Here is a 17,365-nt window from a genome sequence, read left to right on the forward strand (position 1 = left end):
GTGCGCCTGGCTCTGCCCTCAAGATTAGGCTGGGCCGGTGTGCCTAGAGTAAAATAACGAATGACTCCGGTCATTGCCAGTAGATGGCTTACAGAAGGCTGTTAACCGTCTTCATCATAGCACTGGGCTGAGTTGCATCAGCGCCCCCTCCCTTTTCCCTGTAGTTTAAAGAAAAATCTGTGTACTGCCTGGACTGCCAGTTTGAGCATGCAGGCATGCTGGGCTCGCTCTCCCCCACCCCCGCTTTTATAATGTGCCTGCCTGGACTGTCAATAGCCCAGGGGCTGCCTGCCCCCCTCCTTTTTTATCTCACACAAGTCTCTGTTCTTATTCCTTGCATTCTTTATAACTTCAGACACAAAATGGGGGAACACTGCCCACTACCCAGGCAAGTTGGGGAGGAGGGAGAGCAACGGGTGGGTTGTTGCGAGCGGGCACCCCCCATGAATGGGCATGTAGCTCATCATTTCTGTAGGGATCTGGACACAGAGCACTGTGCTCTTCTGATTCACTTACTGGCTCATCTAGTCACACTTGCCCCATATTTAGCAGGACTCTCTATTTTAGAAACCAAAAGGAGGAATTGAACTTCAGGAAGATCATTCCCAAGTTTTGCTTTTGCACTCCCCAGCTGAATCTCAGTCCCAGGGCACCCCCATGGATAGCAGCAGACGAGTACAGAGAACGATAACCTATCTCTTTGCTATCATAGCAAAAGCAATGAATGCTGCTGTGTAGTGCTGGGTATCGCCGTCTGTTCCACAGGAGCATCCAGTCCATTAGGGTGACTGTAAAAAAAAAAGCTGACCGGGCTCGATGGTGCCGTTACGTATGGCGTCGTGCCCAGGGCATCAGGGAAAAAGGGGCGCGAAGGATGTCTGCCGTTGCTTCTTCCCGGAGGAAGGAAATGACTCGACAAACATTTACCCAGAACTACCGTGACCAATGATTTTTTGCCCCACTCAGCCACTGGGTCTTCACCCAGAAATTTCTAGGGCAAGGGGAGACTGCGGGAACTATGGGATAGCTACAGAATAGCTACCCACAGTGCAACGCTCCGGAAATCGACGCAAGCCTCGGACCATGGACACACACCGCCGAATTAATGTGTTTAGTGTGGCCACGTGCACTCGACTTTATACAATCTGTTTTATAAAACTGGTTTATGTAAAATCGGAATAATCCCGTAGTGTAGACGTACCCATAGTCATGCAATCAGCACAGCGGGTTGGGGCAGTCACTAGTAGACAAAGGATGCTATTTAGCTCTGCACAATGTGACCCATGTGTGAGTGGTCATGACGCAGGGAGGATGCCATTTTGCTCTATAGTCTGGTAGTCTCCACACAGTGTGACCTTACCTGCTCCATATGGATGAAATCACACTGCAGAGTCTGCCATTTTTGTAGAGCAAAATGGCTGCCTCTATGCAGCATGACCTGGCATGAACGGGGGGTGCACGGTCTTGGTCACTGTGTGGATAATAACTCTTTTGCTCTTCAAAATGGTGCCCTCCATGCAGGCTGGGGTCCTGGCAGGAAATACTTTGTTAAAATGCACTTCTGCCAGCAAAACTTTGGGAAGTGCTGATTTATATGTTCTGCTGCTAACTCAGTCCCTTTTGCTCTTCCCCCACCCCCATCCAAGGGCAGGGATCCTTGCATTAAATACATCACTCCCCAGGCAGTTGTATGGAAGAGGCTGAAGAACCCCATCCTGTGGCTGCCCCACAGGGAACCCTCTCAGCAGCTCTGCACCTCTAGCTGCTACTGGAACATCTACCCCAGCATCAACCCATTGCATGTCTTCCTGCAGGCACTAATGCTGGCTGCGCGGGGGTGGGGGGAGAGAGGAGAGGGGAGAATTTTCACCCATGTGCTATGAGGGGGAGGGGAATCAGTGAACTGAACCCTCAGCCAGTGCCTTGGCTCAGGGGTGATGCCATTAGGATGCCCCCTCCAGGAGGATGCTGGGGCAGCAGAGGTGGGGTACCTGTGGAACTCTGCCCTGGCAGATGCTGGGAAAATGGAGGCATGGTATTGAGATTCAAGCCACAAATACATCTTCAGCAGGCAGACCACTTCTAATTGGCCAGCAGGCTTCCAGAGGGGATGTTGCCTTCTCCACTGGGCAGCCAATGAGTTGCGCCTGCAAGTGTGTCTGTCTACCAGTCAGCAAGAGCACCTGCCCTCTACGGACCAGTGAGGCAGCAGGTCCCCTACTATGGACCAGCACTGAAGGCTTTGAATCCTTCCTAGCCTGGATGCCCCAGCAGGGCAGCACCTGCCAGCCCTCCCTGGCCTGCGACCTCCATCAATCATGCCCATTGTGGCTTATTGCTGCCTCTGCAGGAGTGGCCTGGATTGATAGCAGCCAGGGGTGAGTGGGTGCAACAGAGCCTTGGGGGGGCAGGTCTCCTTCTATCCTCCCACCAGTGTACTCTAATCCGAATAAAGTTTCTAGCTGGAGTCTGGTTCCTTGACACAGAAATCAGCCCCACACAGGTCTCTGCCCCCTGTCCCTGCTCCCATGTTTACTTCCCCTCTGCCACACCCCCATGCCCTCACCCCCACCATGTGTGCAGAGGGGAGTTTGCTGTAAAGGTCAAGTGGTTCCTGGCTTGGGAATACAATGGCGTGAGCCCATTGAGAGTGGGGTGGGGGCTACAGATCAGACTTCTGAACCATCTCCACACCTGGCTGTGAGATGGGGCCCTTTGCACAGCCAGACTGTGGGTCCAGGACATCAGCTCAGCAAGAGGCTATAAACAGGAGAAGACCAAGGGGCCACCCCAGCCCAGAGTCCCCTTCCCTCCTTTGATGGTGTTAACCTGTCCACCAGTGCAGTGAAGGTTGCTATCCCTGTTTTAAAGAGGGGGAAACTGAGGCACTGAGTGACAACAGTCACATGTTGAGACTATAATAGAACCCATGAGTTCTGGCTTCCCGCTTCACTTGCTCTGACCCACTAGACCCCACTCCCCTCCCAGAATCAGGGATAGAACCATCTAAGGATTGAACACCTATGAAGTGAGAACTAAGGAGAGATGCTGCTTCTTGCAGCCAGCAGAACTCCTGGCCATCAGGACTGTAGGAGATCCAAGATGACTGGGATTTTTTTAAAGTGCTGCTTAATTTTAGCAGCTGGGACTGACACCTTTAAGCAGCCTGGCACAGAAACTGCTGGGCAAGCTAAAGTTTCTTCAACAAGATCATTTATTTTAATAGCTCACATACTGTAGCACTCAGTGAGAAAGTGGAAGCACAGGTAGCCTTAGCCCCCATATAGCATTATTATTCATATTAGAGTCACAGCTAGAGACCTTGACCAAGATCAGGGCCCCCAACAGGCCGCGCAGTGCACAGACATAGTGAAAGAGAGTTCTGGCCTTAAAGAGCTCACAGTCTAAATAGGCAAATAACGGGAGAAGAAACCAAAGCACAGTAAGAAGAAAGAACGTGCGCATAGTCACACAGCAGATCAGAACAACTAGATCCCATATCGCCTGCGTATAAAACACAGCCCTCTGGCTACCCCACTACAGCCTCTGGTAGCTATTCCAGCTCCAGCTGGTGTGGGTGAGGTGAGATGTGTGCAGGGTGGAGCTATGTCTTTAGCACTGCCTCTGGCACTCCCATATAAAAATAAGCAATGGGGATGTACTTCCCTTCCATAGGTCAGGTTCGGTACTAGGATGCTCTGCTTGGTAAATAAAGGGGCCTTAAAGGGTTCCTTTTGTTATGGGGTCAGGATTCAGGCATGTCCTTGCAGGGATCTTTCCTGAGAGTGACAATCAACTCTCAGGGTCCAAGGCATAAGCTGAACTCTTCTCTAGGGGTCGGTCAGGAAGGAACATATTTTATGCTCTAGCCAGGTACATTAACCTGAGATCAGGTATTGGCTTCTTGGCAGCACAGCAGAGGGAAAGGAGCCCATGAATTTTTCTGACTAGGCCCAGCCTACAGGCAGCACCTCATTTACAGCCCTGCTTGGGTTGGGGAGCCTGGCTCTGTGGTTTGTCCAGTTGGGGGTTGTCTGCTAATGGTATCTGTTTGCAAAGACAAACCCACAGCAGCAGACTCTGGCAAATTGAAGCTCTTGGTAAAGCTGGGAACAGCTGTGGTGCCCCCTCATGGGGGCAAAGCAAGCTTGGTATGGAAGGCAGTAGCCCCTGCTGACACCTTAACATGCACAGTTCTAGACAAGCCCAGCCTGTGGGTGTCACAGGAGAGGACTTCACTGGCCCAGTCAGTATCGGGAGAGACGGCACATGTCGCACTGGCAGCTCTTGGCGGTGAAGATCTCTATCTCTTCACGGTGGATGGCCCCGCAATGCAGGCGGACTTTGATCTGTGGCAGGGGGATGGGAGGTTGAGAGAGGGACTGGCGCCAACCCCCTATGCCCTCCCTGAATTCCAGGCCCTGGTGCAAGTTAGAGCAGGTGCCACTTCCCATGATCCCTTGGGGGCAGAGAATAGCCAGTGAATGGTGCATTCTGGCCATGCCCCTTCCTAGGAGTAGAGCCCTTTTAACTCCATGCTGGCTGGCAGGGATGGATTCTGAAAGGGCCACAGAGTAGCTCTGAGATTCCAGCCAACGCTGAAGATCCCCTCTCGTGAGCACTGTGCCGAACCAGGGTGCGCTGCACCTGTGCCAGTCACATCACTCATGTGGCTGTAGCGTGCACCAAATCCTCAAAGTAACTGAGAATCAGCCCTGCTGTGTCCATCCAGCTTTCCGCTATGTGCTTCAATCCCAACTGCTGTCTCTGAGACCTGAGGAATCATTGGGGAGCTACTGGATTCCTCAATACCTGTGTGTCCGCTAAAGGATCCCCCTCTCTCTTGCTTCTATTGATCATCCCAGCTCTTGCATGCACCCAGGAGTCCCATGTGCCCCAATCTGGCTGAGTTTGTGGGAAGACTCATACCAGACTTGGGCCCACATTGTTAGGCAGGATCTAGGGCATATCCCCCAGCCCCACTCACCTTCTGCATCTTGCTGATGGTGCAGCACTGGGACACAGAGGTGACGTTGTGTTTGAAGCTGCTGGCCAGCAGGACGGAGTACTTGGAGGGGAAGGCGCTGGATTCACAGTAGCCCACACAGGCCTGGACCACATGGGTCCCACGGCAGGTCCCACGGTGGTCGCTTTTGATGGTTACATCAAATGCTGTGGGGAGAAGGGGGAGTTCAGTCTTCATGGTCCAGCCAGTCCTCAACCTCTGTGTTGATGAGCTAGGGGCTGGGCTGAGAGCCAGCTAACTCATTCCACACCAGAGCCACGGAGCGGGAAGGACCCTACTTGCTTCGGATTCGAACTGGCGACTTTAGGATCCAAAAGACCCATCCCCTGCACTGAACACTCAAGTGGATTTACAGCCATGAGCATCCCTGTAAAGTACAGGTGTGCAGAAGTCAACGGGGGGTGGGGGTGGGGGTCGGGGCGTGGGGGAGGAACTTAGTGGTTAGAGCAGAGGGCTAGGAGCTGGACTCCTGTCTATTCTGGTTCTGTCACAGACTATGCTGACCTCAGGGCAAAGTCATTTCCCCTTGCTGTGCATCAGTTTCCCAGACTGTAAAATGCAGTCCCCAGAGAGGGGGTCAGCATCAGACCAGAGTTACGGAGATCTGGCTCCCAGTGCTGTCTTCAGCCCTGCACTGCTCCATTTCCCCCCTCCTCTTCCTTACGGTGCAGATGGCAGCCAGGCCCGATGACCTTGTACTCCAGCATGGGAAGCCGTCAGGATCAGCAGCAGGGATGATGGCAGCACGGAGATGGCATAGTACATGGGCTCTGCAACGGAATGGCACAGACTCAGGCGTACAGAGCCAGGGCAGCAGGAATGGGAGCGAAGGGGCTGCTCTGATTAGAATAGTGTGTGCACTGCATGCATGTGTGCACAGCCATCCTCTGCCTGGCTGGAATCTGAACCTGAGCTGTGTGTCCGAGCTCCTATACTGCTTATGGGATTCTTCTTGAGTGGAAGGCTCTAGCCTTTGGGAACAGAAGAGACTGGGATGTGCTGAGAACAAAGGCCATAGACCAAGCTTCAGAGTCTGGGCGGTCCCTATCTCCCTCCCCACACACACAGGTTCATAGATTCCAAGGCTAGAAGGGACATTGTGATCATCTGTCTGACCCTTGTAGAGCACAGCCAGAGAACTCTCCAAAATCATTCCTAGAGCAGATCTCTTAGAAAACACCAAACTGATTTAAAATGGTCATGAAGAAAATCCACCACTGGCCTGGAGAGTTGTTCCAATAGTTATATTATCCTCAGCATTGAAAATGTGTGCCTTATTTCAACTCTTTCCCTGCTAGAACTCAGGAGCCCATTATTCAATATTTGTTCCCATGTCGGTACTGCTAGACTGTGATCAGATCACCCTTTCACCTCTCTTTGATAAGTTAGATCAGGGTCAGCACCCTTTCAGAAATGCTGTGCCAAGTCTTCATTTATTCACTCAGATTTAAGGTTTCACGTGCCAGTAATGCATTTTTAATGTTTTTAGAAGGTCTCTTTCTATAAGTCTATAATATATAACTAAACTATTGTTGTATGTAAAGTAAATAAGGTTTTTAAAATGTTTAAGAAGCTTCTTTTAAAATTAAATTAAAATGCAGAGCCCCTCGGACTGATAGCCAGAGCCTGGGCAGTGTGAGTGCCACTGAAAATCAGCTCACATGTCGCCTTCAGCACACGTGCCATAGGTTGCCTACCCCTGAGCTAGATAGATTGAGCTCCTGGAGTCTATCACTGTCACCCAGGTTTTCTAACCCTTTAATCCTTCTTGTGGCTCTTCTCTAAACCCTCTGCACTTTATCCACATCCTTCGTGAACTGTGGACGCCAGAATGGGACCAGGTGTTCTGTCCACGCTGGTGCCAACTAGAGAGACAAACTAACCTCTCTACTTCTATTCAAGATTCCTCACTCTATGAATCCAAGTATCACATTAGCCCTTTTGGCCACAGCATCACACTGGGAGCTGCCAATCAGCTGATCCTCCACCCCCCAAAATCTTTTTCAAGGCCGCAGCTTCCCAGGATAGAGTCCCTCATCAAGTAATCTGTTTAGCCCTTTTAAAGCACATGTTGTTTGCTTGTGCCCACCTCCTGGCATTCCAGCCTTGTACAGTTCTACCTGGAGTAAAACTGGAACAGCAAATACAGTAAAAGAGATTTTCCTTTTTGCTATAGCAAGTTCTTTCAACTCAGCTTCTCCTCTGAATCAAAAGAGCAGAGATCAAAGGGGCATTAATTAGTATGCAGGGACTGGGTGTCAGGACTCCTAGGTTCTACCACTAACTCTGGGAGAGGGGTCTAGTGGTTAGAGCAGTGGGCTGGGCATCCTGGGGTCTAGTCCCAGCTCTGGGAGGGAAGTTGGCTAGCGCAAGCTTGTGAGCCTGGGGTGATTCCCTCTGACGACTATTCTCTCTTCACCTACAAGCTCCTCCTGCTGAAAGGACCTGGGAACCTGCTCTGCCTTCAGTGCAGCTCAGACCCCAGCTGTTATGCCCCCTTCAATTCCCCCCAGCCAGGAGTGTATCCTACCATCTGTGTGTGGCTGGCAGGAAGTCCGTAGCGGAGGGTGTTAGCCGCTCTCTCGCACCGGGGTCCTGTTGGGCAGCTCCCGAGTCATGGTATCCTGCTGCAAGCCCTCCCAGGTGTATATCTAGCTCAGGTATTTGCATCTCCACACCTCAGCCTGCCCCTTCGGGTCTCTTACTTGTCCCATCTCCACCCTCTGCCCCGCCTCCACCAGCCCTTCCAGCTAAGACACATAAATTGCTTTCTGGATTTCCAGAGCCACTTGCTTTTTCAGAGATCCCACCCCATCAACTTCCATCAGCTTCTTAGGCCAAGCCCTGCTTAGCGCCAGCTTAAAAGGGGCTTTGGAGCTGGGTAAAAATAGACCACTTGTGGGGTTACAATTAACTCCCTTCCCCTTAGAGCCATCAATTCGGGGGCAGCGCAACAAATAGTTTGTTAGTGTAGAGAGTGTGTGCACATGTGCATGACAGAGAGTGCCACTGTCCTCTGCTGGATGGAATTGAAAAGACTCAAGCATGTGTCATAAGCCCTATATTGCTAACAGCCAATGGGGATTATCTGGGAACTCCAGGCCTGCCCTTGTAGAAGGAAAGGCCTGGAGCTCTAGCCAGCACAGCTGTGCATTCTGTCTAGAGACACCAGGGGTGTTGCTAGTTAGTACGTCTTGTTTTGATCCTCCTGAAATGACATGTCTGAAGTGGATTTAGTGGCGTGGTCTAGGCAGTCCCCAAAGTCTGACCCCTCTATGTCCCCAGAGGCAGGGCTACAATGTGCTTTATTGCTTGCTGTTTTGGATTCAATATCACACAACTGTAGCAGTTGATGGATCTTATATTTGACAGCATCTTCCATTCCAACAGATCTCCGAGCACAGTGCAAACTATGTATACACCCCATTTTACCTCCCAATGAGATGCATGGGGGGGGGGGAGACTTATACACCCACCAGTGAGCTGCAGCAGCTATTTAACAGCACCAAGCCAGGGGACTTTTAATGAGTGTTGAGGACGTGGGTCTTGCATCTCATCTGATGTACCAGATGCTGTGATCCAAAGAACTAATGAATGGCAAGCGCCCCCTCAGACCAAGCAAACTGTGCTTCTGCAATGATGTCTTCCTGCAGGCAGCCTTCCAGCTCAGGAGCACAGTAAGGCCCCTGCCAGACGCCCTGGCGCACATCCGACTACCGGTGCAATAGGGAGATAATTGCATTGCCTTTGCAAAATGTGTCCATTTCTTGCTAATAACAGTTTCTACAGACTGGTGCAGGGTCACTCCAGGTCACAGCTCTGGCTCCACTGGCAGCCCAGCGAAGAACAATGGCTTGTCCTTGTCCAGTGGCTCGTCGGAGTGCCTGGGTGTATTAATTAATCACTGGCTCCTAGAACCCAGCTCTGCAATAGACTTACTGGGTGACCTCGGGTGGGTGACCACCCCTCTTTGGGCCTCAGTTTCCCCTCTGTGATTAAAGGAATAATTATAGTCTAAATAAATAAGATAAAAGAAGAATTATCATCCTCATGTTCCAGGTGGGGAAACTGAGGCCCAGAGAAATTCAAGGTCACCCAGGGAGTCTATGGCAGAGCCAGAACCTAGATCTCCTGAGCCCCAGCCCCATACCTTAACCTTCAAAATCCCTGCTCTTCTCCATCCATCATAGCTGTCTCTGGCTGGATACGGGATGGTGCCAGCTGTGCAGAGAACCTGGCACCTTCTAGGAAAAGCATGGGCAAGGAGACAGTGTTGTACAATGGCTAGTGTGCTCGGCTGGAACTGGGGCCACCTGGGTTTATTCCTGGCTCTGCTGCAGCCCTTGTGACGTCACTTCCTCCTTGAGTACCCTAGAAACAAGAATTAACCTTTCTGGATCTGCTCTGGGGTAGGTCACATTAATGATGGGGAAACTGAGGCACAAAGCTGGGGAAGGTGAAATGGTGAGTCAGTTCTCAGAGCAATGGATTCCAACTGACAAAGCTGTAGCAAGATCAAGTGGCTGGAAGATAAAGCTAGGCAAATTCAGACTGGAAGCAGGGCACAAATGTTTAACAGTGAGGGGGAATTCACCACCTCCCAAAGGCAGCGTTGTGGATTCTCCATCCCATCCAATCTTGATTTAAAAATTGTTGGTATTTCTAGCAGGTCTGCTCTGGTTCACACAGGAGTTAATGCAGGAATGTCTTGTGGCCTGTGCTGTACGGGAGATCAGACCAGATGATCCCAGTGGTCCCTTCTGGCCTTATCGTCTAGGAAAACAGCTGCTTTTGCCTAATCTTTACTGACAGGTTTGATCTTGCTTCTGAAAGCTGAATGAAAACCTGCCACCCAGGCGGGGCAAGGAAGGGGGGATCCTTCCCAAACGAACAAAGCTGCTACTATAGAACAAAGGAATCCCTGTGTCTGCTCTGGAGGAGGTTCAATCCAGCTGTGGGGGTGACAGACAATTGAACCAAGGCTGGAAATGGCTGAAGTTGACCAATGCGGGTGGGGCAGATCTCGGGGAGAGGGGATTTGTTTTAAAGATTCTTTTTCAAACCAAAGCAACAACTGGAGTGGTTTTGTTTGGCGTTTTTATTTGCTATGCATGGTAGGGCAAGACTGTTAGAGACTCTGGCCAGGATCAGGACATCCCCTTGGGCCAGACACTGCACAGACTGGGGGGGGCCCATTGTGCTGGGTGCCGTACACACCCCTGCCCAAGATCGGGCCTTCCTTTGTGCCAGGTAGGCAGCCAGTGAGAGACCATCCCTGCCCCAGAGAGGTCACAGTCTACACAGATAAAAGGCAGCGAATTAGCCTTGCTTTTTAGGTGAAAACTGAGGCACAGAGCAGGCAAGTGACTTGCCCAAGGAGTTAGTAGCAGAGACAAGGATCAAACCCAGCCTACCTGTGGCTTAGTCCAGTCCCTTAGCTACAAGACCATCCTTCCTGCTGTAAGAGTAGCACTGGCCTGTCTTTATCTAGGGGTCTATGGATTTAGGATCCTGACTTTTAAAATCTTAAAGATCAAATTTTTCCAAACTGCCTATGCCCCATTTTCAAAAGTGACTTGGCCTCTGAGGAGTCATTTTGAAAATGGGGCATAAGCGTCTTTGGAGAATGTGATTCCCCCTGGCCTCTATACTGGTGGGGTCACTAAACCAGACGCTAACTCGATTAGCACAGCTCTGCACAGCCCTAAAGCACTGAGGGCTCTTAACACCTCTCCCCTCCAAGCCAATTAAATCTTTAATTCCAGGAGAGCTGAATTAAACTAAAGGGGATTGTGACTTAACATGTTGGAAGAGAACAGAGAGAAAGCTCCAGTTCTTTACCAGCAACTATTTATATCACCCAGACATATTTTAGGCATTGGATTAAGTTCAATGTATAAACCTGCCATTGTTGGATTGAGTTTTGGGGCCAAGCTTTTTCTAAATGGAGGATTGGATCAGAAAGTTTAATGCTGCGTAAAGAAAGTGGAATTTGGCCAGAAGGGCTGAGCTGTCAGACTTCCCTGGATAAAGAAGGCTTTGAAAAGCTGGCGTGACTGAGTTGGGATCTTTGTGAGGAGATCATCGGCTAGCGGCACTTCTGCTCGTGCGTTTCAGCTCAATCCATCCGTCTTTGGGCAGGGCAGCTGTTTGACAGGCAAGAGTTTAGGGGAGGAAATTAAGGATTTTGAAACAACGAAGGGTTAGTTAAGGAGGCAAAATACTGGAGCTGGGTTGGGCAGCCAAGGTTCATGCCCTGGCTGGGGGAAGTGCCACGGGATCTCTGAAGCCAACAAGGGCCGTGGCTTCATGTCGAATTTCAGATGAGACACCTCTGACACCACAGTCCTGCCTCACCGTTCCGGCCTGTAAACAGCTCCTCACTTTGAGCTGTTCTTTGCTTATGTTTCCCAAGGGCTCAGGACCCCCAATTGGGCCTCATTTCCAGAAGTTTGCTTTGCTACAAGCCCAGTTGTGGATGCTGAGCCCTCAGAAACCTTGCCCTGGGGTCTTTGGAAAAATCTCGCCCTTACCAGCTGGTTTGCAGCGCAGTAAGCAAATCCTCCATCAGCTATTTCCAAGTGCAGCGTGGGTCACATCTGGCACTGGCCAGATTCTACTTTGGCAGAGATCAGGATTTGGCCCTTGGTTCCAGGGAAGAAAGCACAAGATCGCTGCAGAAAAGTAACTATGTCCTATATCAAGCTGTCTTTAGCATCTCTGAGCTTACAATTTGTTCTCTAAGCAAAGCCATAGATGCGTGCGTGTGCATGCACCGGTCCCAGGGCCTCATCAAACTTATGGGAAATGATCATGCAAAAAGAGTCGTTACAACACATATTTAATGGGGCTATTTCTGTATTACTCTCAGTCTGTGGAAATACCAACTGCCTGCTCATCTTTAGTCCATTCAAGGAGCCAAGCACATGTCAATATCCCTTTGCTTTTTTGTCTTTCCTATGTACTCATCTGCACATTCCCCCAATCACTGTAGTGCAGGAGTTCCCAAAGTGGGGGTCGGGACCCCTCAGGGGGTCATGAGGTTATTACGGGGCAGGGGGGGTCGCAAGCTGTCAGCCTCCACCCCAAACCCTGCGTTGCCTCCAGCATTTATAATGGTGTTATAAATTAAAAACACTTTTTTATATCTTTAAGGGAGGGCTGCACTCAGTGGCATGCTATGTAAAGGGGTCACCAGTACACAAGTTTGAGAACTGCTGCTGTAGTGTCTAGGCACCTGCTGGTCTTGAATGGATTTATCCCCCCACACCCCTGTGAGGCAGGGCACTAGAGAGGGGGAAACTGAGGCTAGTTTGCCCAAGATCACACAGGGAACAGAACAAGGGAATCGAACCCTGGTTGATCCATGACGCAGGTGAGGGGCCCTAACAACTGACCCATCCTTGCTCTTTGTTTGGTCAATTGCTCTATGTTGCATCTGTGGGGTGTGGTTTTTAAAGGGGAGGTCTTGGGAAGTTTGTAGTAAGAGAAGTGGATTGTGGTTTGCAGGAAAGGAAGATCCAAGCAGCCAAGTTCTGTTCTGGGTTGGAACACCCCAGAGTCCAGGGAAGCAGTGAGGAAGCTTGGATCGAGGGTGGGGCTGCCTTTTATTTGCTGGGTAAGCAGCAGACTAGGTTAATACCAAGGCAGAATCTGCTCTGCCTCCACTGAAGCCAGTGAGGGTGACTGAATGTACATAGTGTAACTGAGATCAGAATCAGGCCCTGACCCCGATGCATTTGGGAGTGACTCCAAATTGATCTTGGAGGAGCTGAGATCAGAATCCAGCCCTGACCCCACTGGGTGATTCTGCATCATCCTGGAAGAGCTGAGATCAGAATAGAGCACATCTGATGTTATACGGTGGGGCCAGCTGTGCTGCTGGGGTGCTCCCATATGGAAGTGCCCTACTGCTGACCCCCTCAGAGCAGGGAGGGGGACATGAGCAGGCAGGCAGCCGCCTTGCCTCAATGACAGTCTGGAGGAAGCTGATATTAGCTCAGTAGCTGCCTGTGTTGAAAGACAAAGGCCCTTCGAGCTGAGTCTTGTTCCTGCAAGTATCTGTCTGTGCACGTAGGGGGAAGGAAAATGAGTTAACTGGGAAATGTTGAGCAGGGGGCTTAGATTAAAGAATCAGTGAGGGACTGGTCAGAGTTTGGGGCTGGCTTTATTTTTCCATCATAAAAGCTGTAGCTAGGGTGACTTGTCTCCAAATAGCTGCAGGGCTGGATTCTGATCTCATTGAGAGCAGTCTAACGGCGGTGGCGGGGGGGACAAGGGAGTGTCTGGTGGCTAGAGAAGGGAGCAGAGGTAGGGGCAGGCAGCCAGGACTCCTGGTTCTGTTCCTGGCTCTGGAAAGGGGATGTGGTTTAGTGGCTAGAGCAGGGGGAAGTGGGAGGGAGTCAGGACTCCTGGGTTCTATTCCTAACCTTGCCACTGACTCACTGCTAAGTACAGTGGTTGGTGGATGCCCTACCAGGCCCAGTTCTCCTCTCACCTGGTGGGACTCAGGTGCAAATCAATAGAGTCATGCTCTGATGCGCTGGAGAGGTGTCAGGTGCTCTGGAAATACAGCCCCTGACCCTCAATGTGAAAAGTGCTTTGGGCCTAAGGTCAGAGAGGACCTCACGTAAGGCTGGTCTCACTGGCTGGAAGGTTGTAGCTCAAATACCTTAGGGCCCCAGAAAGCCTGTGCAGTGGCCCCTTGGCTCCTCCACCCACCAGGAGTGGGGCTCTATGGTACTGACAAGTCACAGGCCCCTGCCCTGCCCAGCTAGCATTAAGTGCTAGTGAATTCTCCAGGGCCTGGCACAGATTCTGCTTCTGCTGTCAATCTGGAGTGGCTTCACCCAACACAAATGCAGAGACCATTGGAAATTGCAGCAGGATTTAGCCTTGACTAGGCTGGGGAGGAGAGACAGCATCGTTCGGGATGGCTCAGCCCTGCCTTGGAGTCACTCCCATCTGAGATCCCCTCTCCTCATTAGTTTCTGGCGGGCCACAGCTAAGACTCCAAATCAGAGATTTAGTTGTGATGGCCCCTCGGGTATGGCTCCCAGCCCCCCTTGCTCTAACCAGTATAGAACTCTGCTTCCCAGAGCTGGGACTGGAACCCAGGAGTACGGGCACCCTGCCTAGCTGCTGTAACCCTTAAAGGGCACTGACCACCCAGAGCTTGGGGGAGGGGACAGGCAGGGCTGGGAACCAGGACTCTTGGGTTCTATTTCCTAGCTTTGGAAAGGACGGTAGATAGTACAGAGGTGTGGGAGTCAGGATCCTGGGGTTCTAGTCCCAGCTCTAGGAGGAGAGTGGGGTCTCTCTAGGGGGTAGTGCAGAGCTAGCTGGGAGGCAGGACTGTTGGGTTCTAGTCCCACCTCTGGGAAGATGTACACTCCAGAGGTTAGTGCATCTCCCTAGGTTGATGTCTTATCTTTGTACTGACCCTTGGCTCTAAATGAAGAGTGAGAGTTGCGGGGGAGACTATACTTCTGGAACCCTTTATTCCTGCAGCGCTCTCGGCCCGTGTGGATCCAGGCTCTGCCTAGTCGGAGCACTCCGCCACTTCATAGATCACCACCTCTTTCTTGTTGGGGTAGCCGTCCCTGAGCTTCTTCCCATGTGTCCCCTCTGGGAGCCAGCCCAGAGCATCTCTGCACCTCCACAGCTCAACCAGCAGCTTCACCAAGTCCTGCTCTGCTTGATCCAGGCATTTCAGAGACAAGTCAAGGGAGGAGCCCCGGTGGGAAGGGTTACAGTAGTCTGGAGAGCCATCGTCCTGCAGTGAAACAGGCAGCATTAGTGTGAGCCCAGGAGCTCTCTCTACTGGTGAGAAAGTTACTTTGCAGGGATGCCAATGATTGCAATTTTACTCTTACAAGATTTCCTGTTTTTCCGTCAAGCCCCAGTGTGTGTGTGCCGCTGGGAATCGCAGCTTTCATTTGTTTTGTATTTTAAAGAGCAAGTTTCTAGCTGTCATCACTGCAGAGCAAACCCGTAACACATTAAGCTAGTAAACCAAGAAGGCAAAAAAAAAATCCCCCGTGCTTCTTTTTCAGTGCGTCCTCGTGGCTTGAGCACTGGTCTGGGACATGGGAGAACTGGCTTCTAATCCTGGCTCAACCTCTGGCCTGCTGGGTGATCCCATGCAAGTCACTGCCCCCTATGCCTCAGTTTCCCCATCAGTAAAATGGGGATAGTAATACTGACCTCGTTTGTTAAACACTGAGACCTGCTGATGAAAAGCACTGTAGAAGAGCTAGGAATTATTATTAAATCTGATGACTTTTGGAAACACTGACGTTTCAGATAAGGCTTAAAAGGGAGAAGATTACCAAAGATTGGGCTCAATACAGAGGTAACTGGGTGAAATTCTCTGGCCTGTGATATACAGGAGATCAGACTAGATCCAATGGTCCCTTCTCGCCTTAAAATCTAGTCTTCTACCTCCTACCTTGTAAGACATTGATTATGTCTTAAAGCAGGGGGCTCCAACCCCTTTGAAACCCTTATTTTATTGTATTCAGTTCTCACTGTTATAACTCAGTACCTTGGCCTTATCCCTATAAGTATTCGATCCTTTTTAGGAACTCTGAAACTGCTTCAACAGTATCTTGTGGCAATGAGTTCCACAGGGTAATAGTGTATTATAGGTGGGAAGATGTTTCCTTAGTATCTATTATTCCCATCCCTAGATTACTATTTCTTGTATGTATTGTTGTACTGCCTAGGAGCCCAGCCAGGCCCTCATAGTGCAAGATGTGATGAAGTGGGAATGTTCTTAATGTTTCCTCTGACTACTCTGTGGGTAGCTCAGTTTGACCCGGCTGAGGGGTCCTGTTCTCTGTACCTACAAGCTCTGTTTTAGACTGTGTTCCTGTCATCTAATAAACCTCTGTTTTACTGGCTGGCTAAGAGTCACGTCTGACTGCAAAGTGTGGGGGGGTGCAGGACCCTCTGGCTTCCCCAGGACCCCGCCTGGACGGACTTGCCGTGGGAAGTGCATGGAGGGGCATATGCTGAATGCTCCAAGGCCAGAACCAGGAAGGTGAAGCCATGTGAGCTTCTTGCCTGAAGACAGTCAGCTCCAAGGGAGAGGAGGCTCCCCAAAGTCCTGACTAGCTTTGTGGGGAGCAGTTCCAGAGCATCGCCCGGGGACTTCGTGACACAGGCCCCAAAGGACTTAGAGTCGAAGACAAGATGTGAATTAATACTACCAGTAATACACATATCATAACAGGGCAAGACAGTGGTTGGGGCCCCCAGGCTATGCCATAGTCTTACTAATAATGTGCACACCATAATGGAGCCAGATCTCTGATGGGGCCTGTAGACATTACGATGCTGGATGGGACTGAGCTAAGCCTGCCTGTTGGGCCCTCACCTCATTCTTCTGCTTGTCAGGAAAGTCGTCCAGCAGGCTGGTCAGGCCATACAGCCCCACAATGCTCACCAGCCACAGCACAGCCCTCTGCCCCAGTGCCACGAGCTGGTCCTGCAGATTGGGCATAGGCCGTGTCCTCCCGTAGCCCACAGCCTCAGCTACGGGCTCCCTCTGCTCCCCTGGGGCGGCCTGCCCTGCCACGCAGCATAGGAAGAGCCACAGGAGCCAGCTGCTGTGGGCCATGCTCAGCTCAGGCCTGCCCACATGCTGCCAGAGTGCCGCAGAGTGCCCTGGCAGGGGGCTCAGCCATCCCAGGGGGCCAGTGACATCACAAACCCCTCTTGCGCGGGGCTTGGTTACATAGGGCCCCAGGCCTGGGTCAATAGTGCTTTGGCCTGGATCAGCATGTTGGGGCTGGACCCAGTGCTGCCTAGGCAGAGGGACAAGGAGTGAGGGTCCTGCCCCCCCCCCAAGCTCCATGCTGGGGCTCTGGAGCAGGAAGAGGCGCATGCTGGGGACCAGCCAGGGTCATGCCCCAGATCAACACTGCCTGCTCCCAGCATCCCCCTGCTCTGAGACAGGCAGAGGGAGCTGTCCCACCTTCCACTCGTGAACCTGAGAATGGGGGAACTTTCTCCTCTTCTGGTGTCCCATCCCCAGCCCAGCAGCCATTGTGGGATGTGTGTTGCCACAATGAGAAACAATTCCCTTTGTCCCTCTGTCATAAGTAGATAGGTAAGGGTTAATTTTCTTTTACCTGTAAGGGGTGCACAGGGGGGAATCAAGCACCTGACCAGAGGACCAATCACAGAACTGGATTTTTTTTAAAGTCTGGGAGGGAAAGGAACTCGGGGTCTTTTGTTTCTCCCGGCTATGGATTGAAACAGCTTTTCTGCTAACTCCAATCTTCTTTCTAATATTCTACTATCAAGTGTGAGTACAAAGGAAACCAAGCAATA

At 51.2% G+C, this 17,365-nt stretch overlaps 1 protein-coding gene across 1 annotated transcript; it reads right to left on the bottom strand.

The window, feature by feature from the left end:
- Nucleotides 1-4,247: 4,247 nt before the first annotated feature.
- GPHA2 (glycoprotein hormone subunit alpha 2) lies at nucleotides 4,248-5,733 on the bottom strand. The gene is made up of 3 exons (XM_032799652.1): nucleotides 5,691-5,733; nucleotides 4,988-5,172; nucleotides 4,248-4,349 (listed from the first exon to the last, which is right to left on the bottom strand). The coding sequence occupies exons 1-3, from the start codon at nucleotides 5,731-5,733 to the stop codon at nucleotides 4,248-4,250; spliced, it is 330 nt and encodes a 109-aa protein (XP_032655543.1).
- Nucleotides 5,734-17,365: the final 11,632 nt, after the last annotated feature.

Source organism: Chelonoidis abingdonii, chromosome 17 (assembly GCF_003597395.2).
Source record: "Chelonoidis abingdonii isolate Lonesome George chromosome 17, CheloAbing_2.0, whole genome shotgun sequence".
Taxonomy (NCBI): domain Eukaryota; kingdom Metazoa; phylum Chordata; order Testudines; family Testudinidae; genus Chelonoidis; species Chelonoidis abingdonii.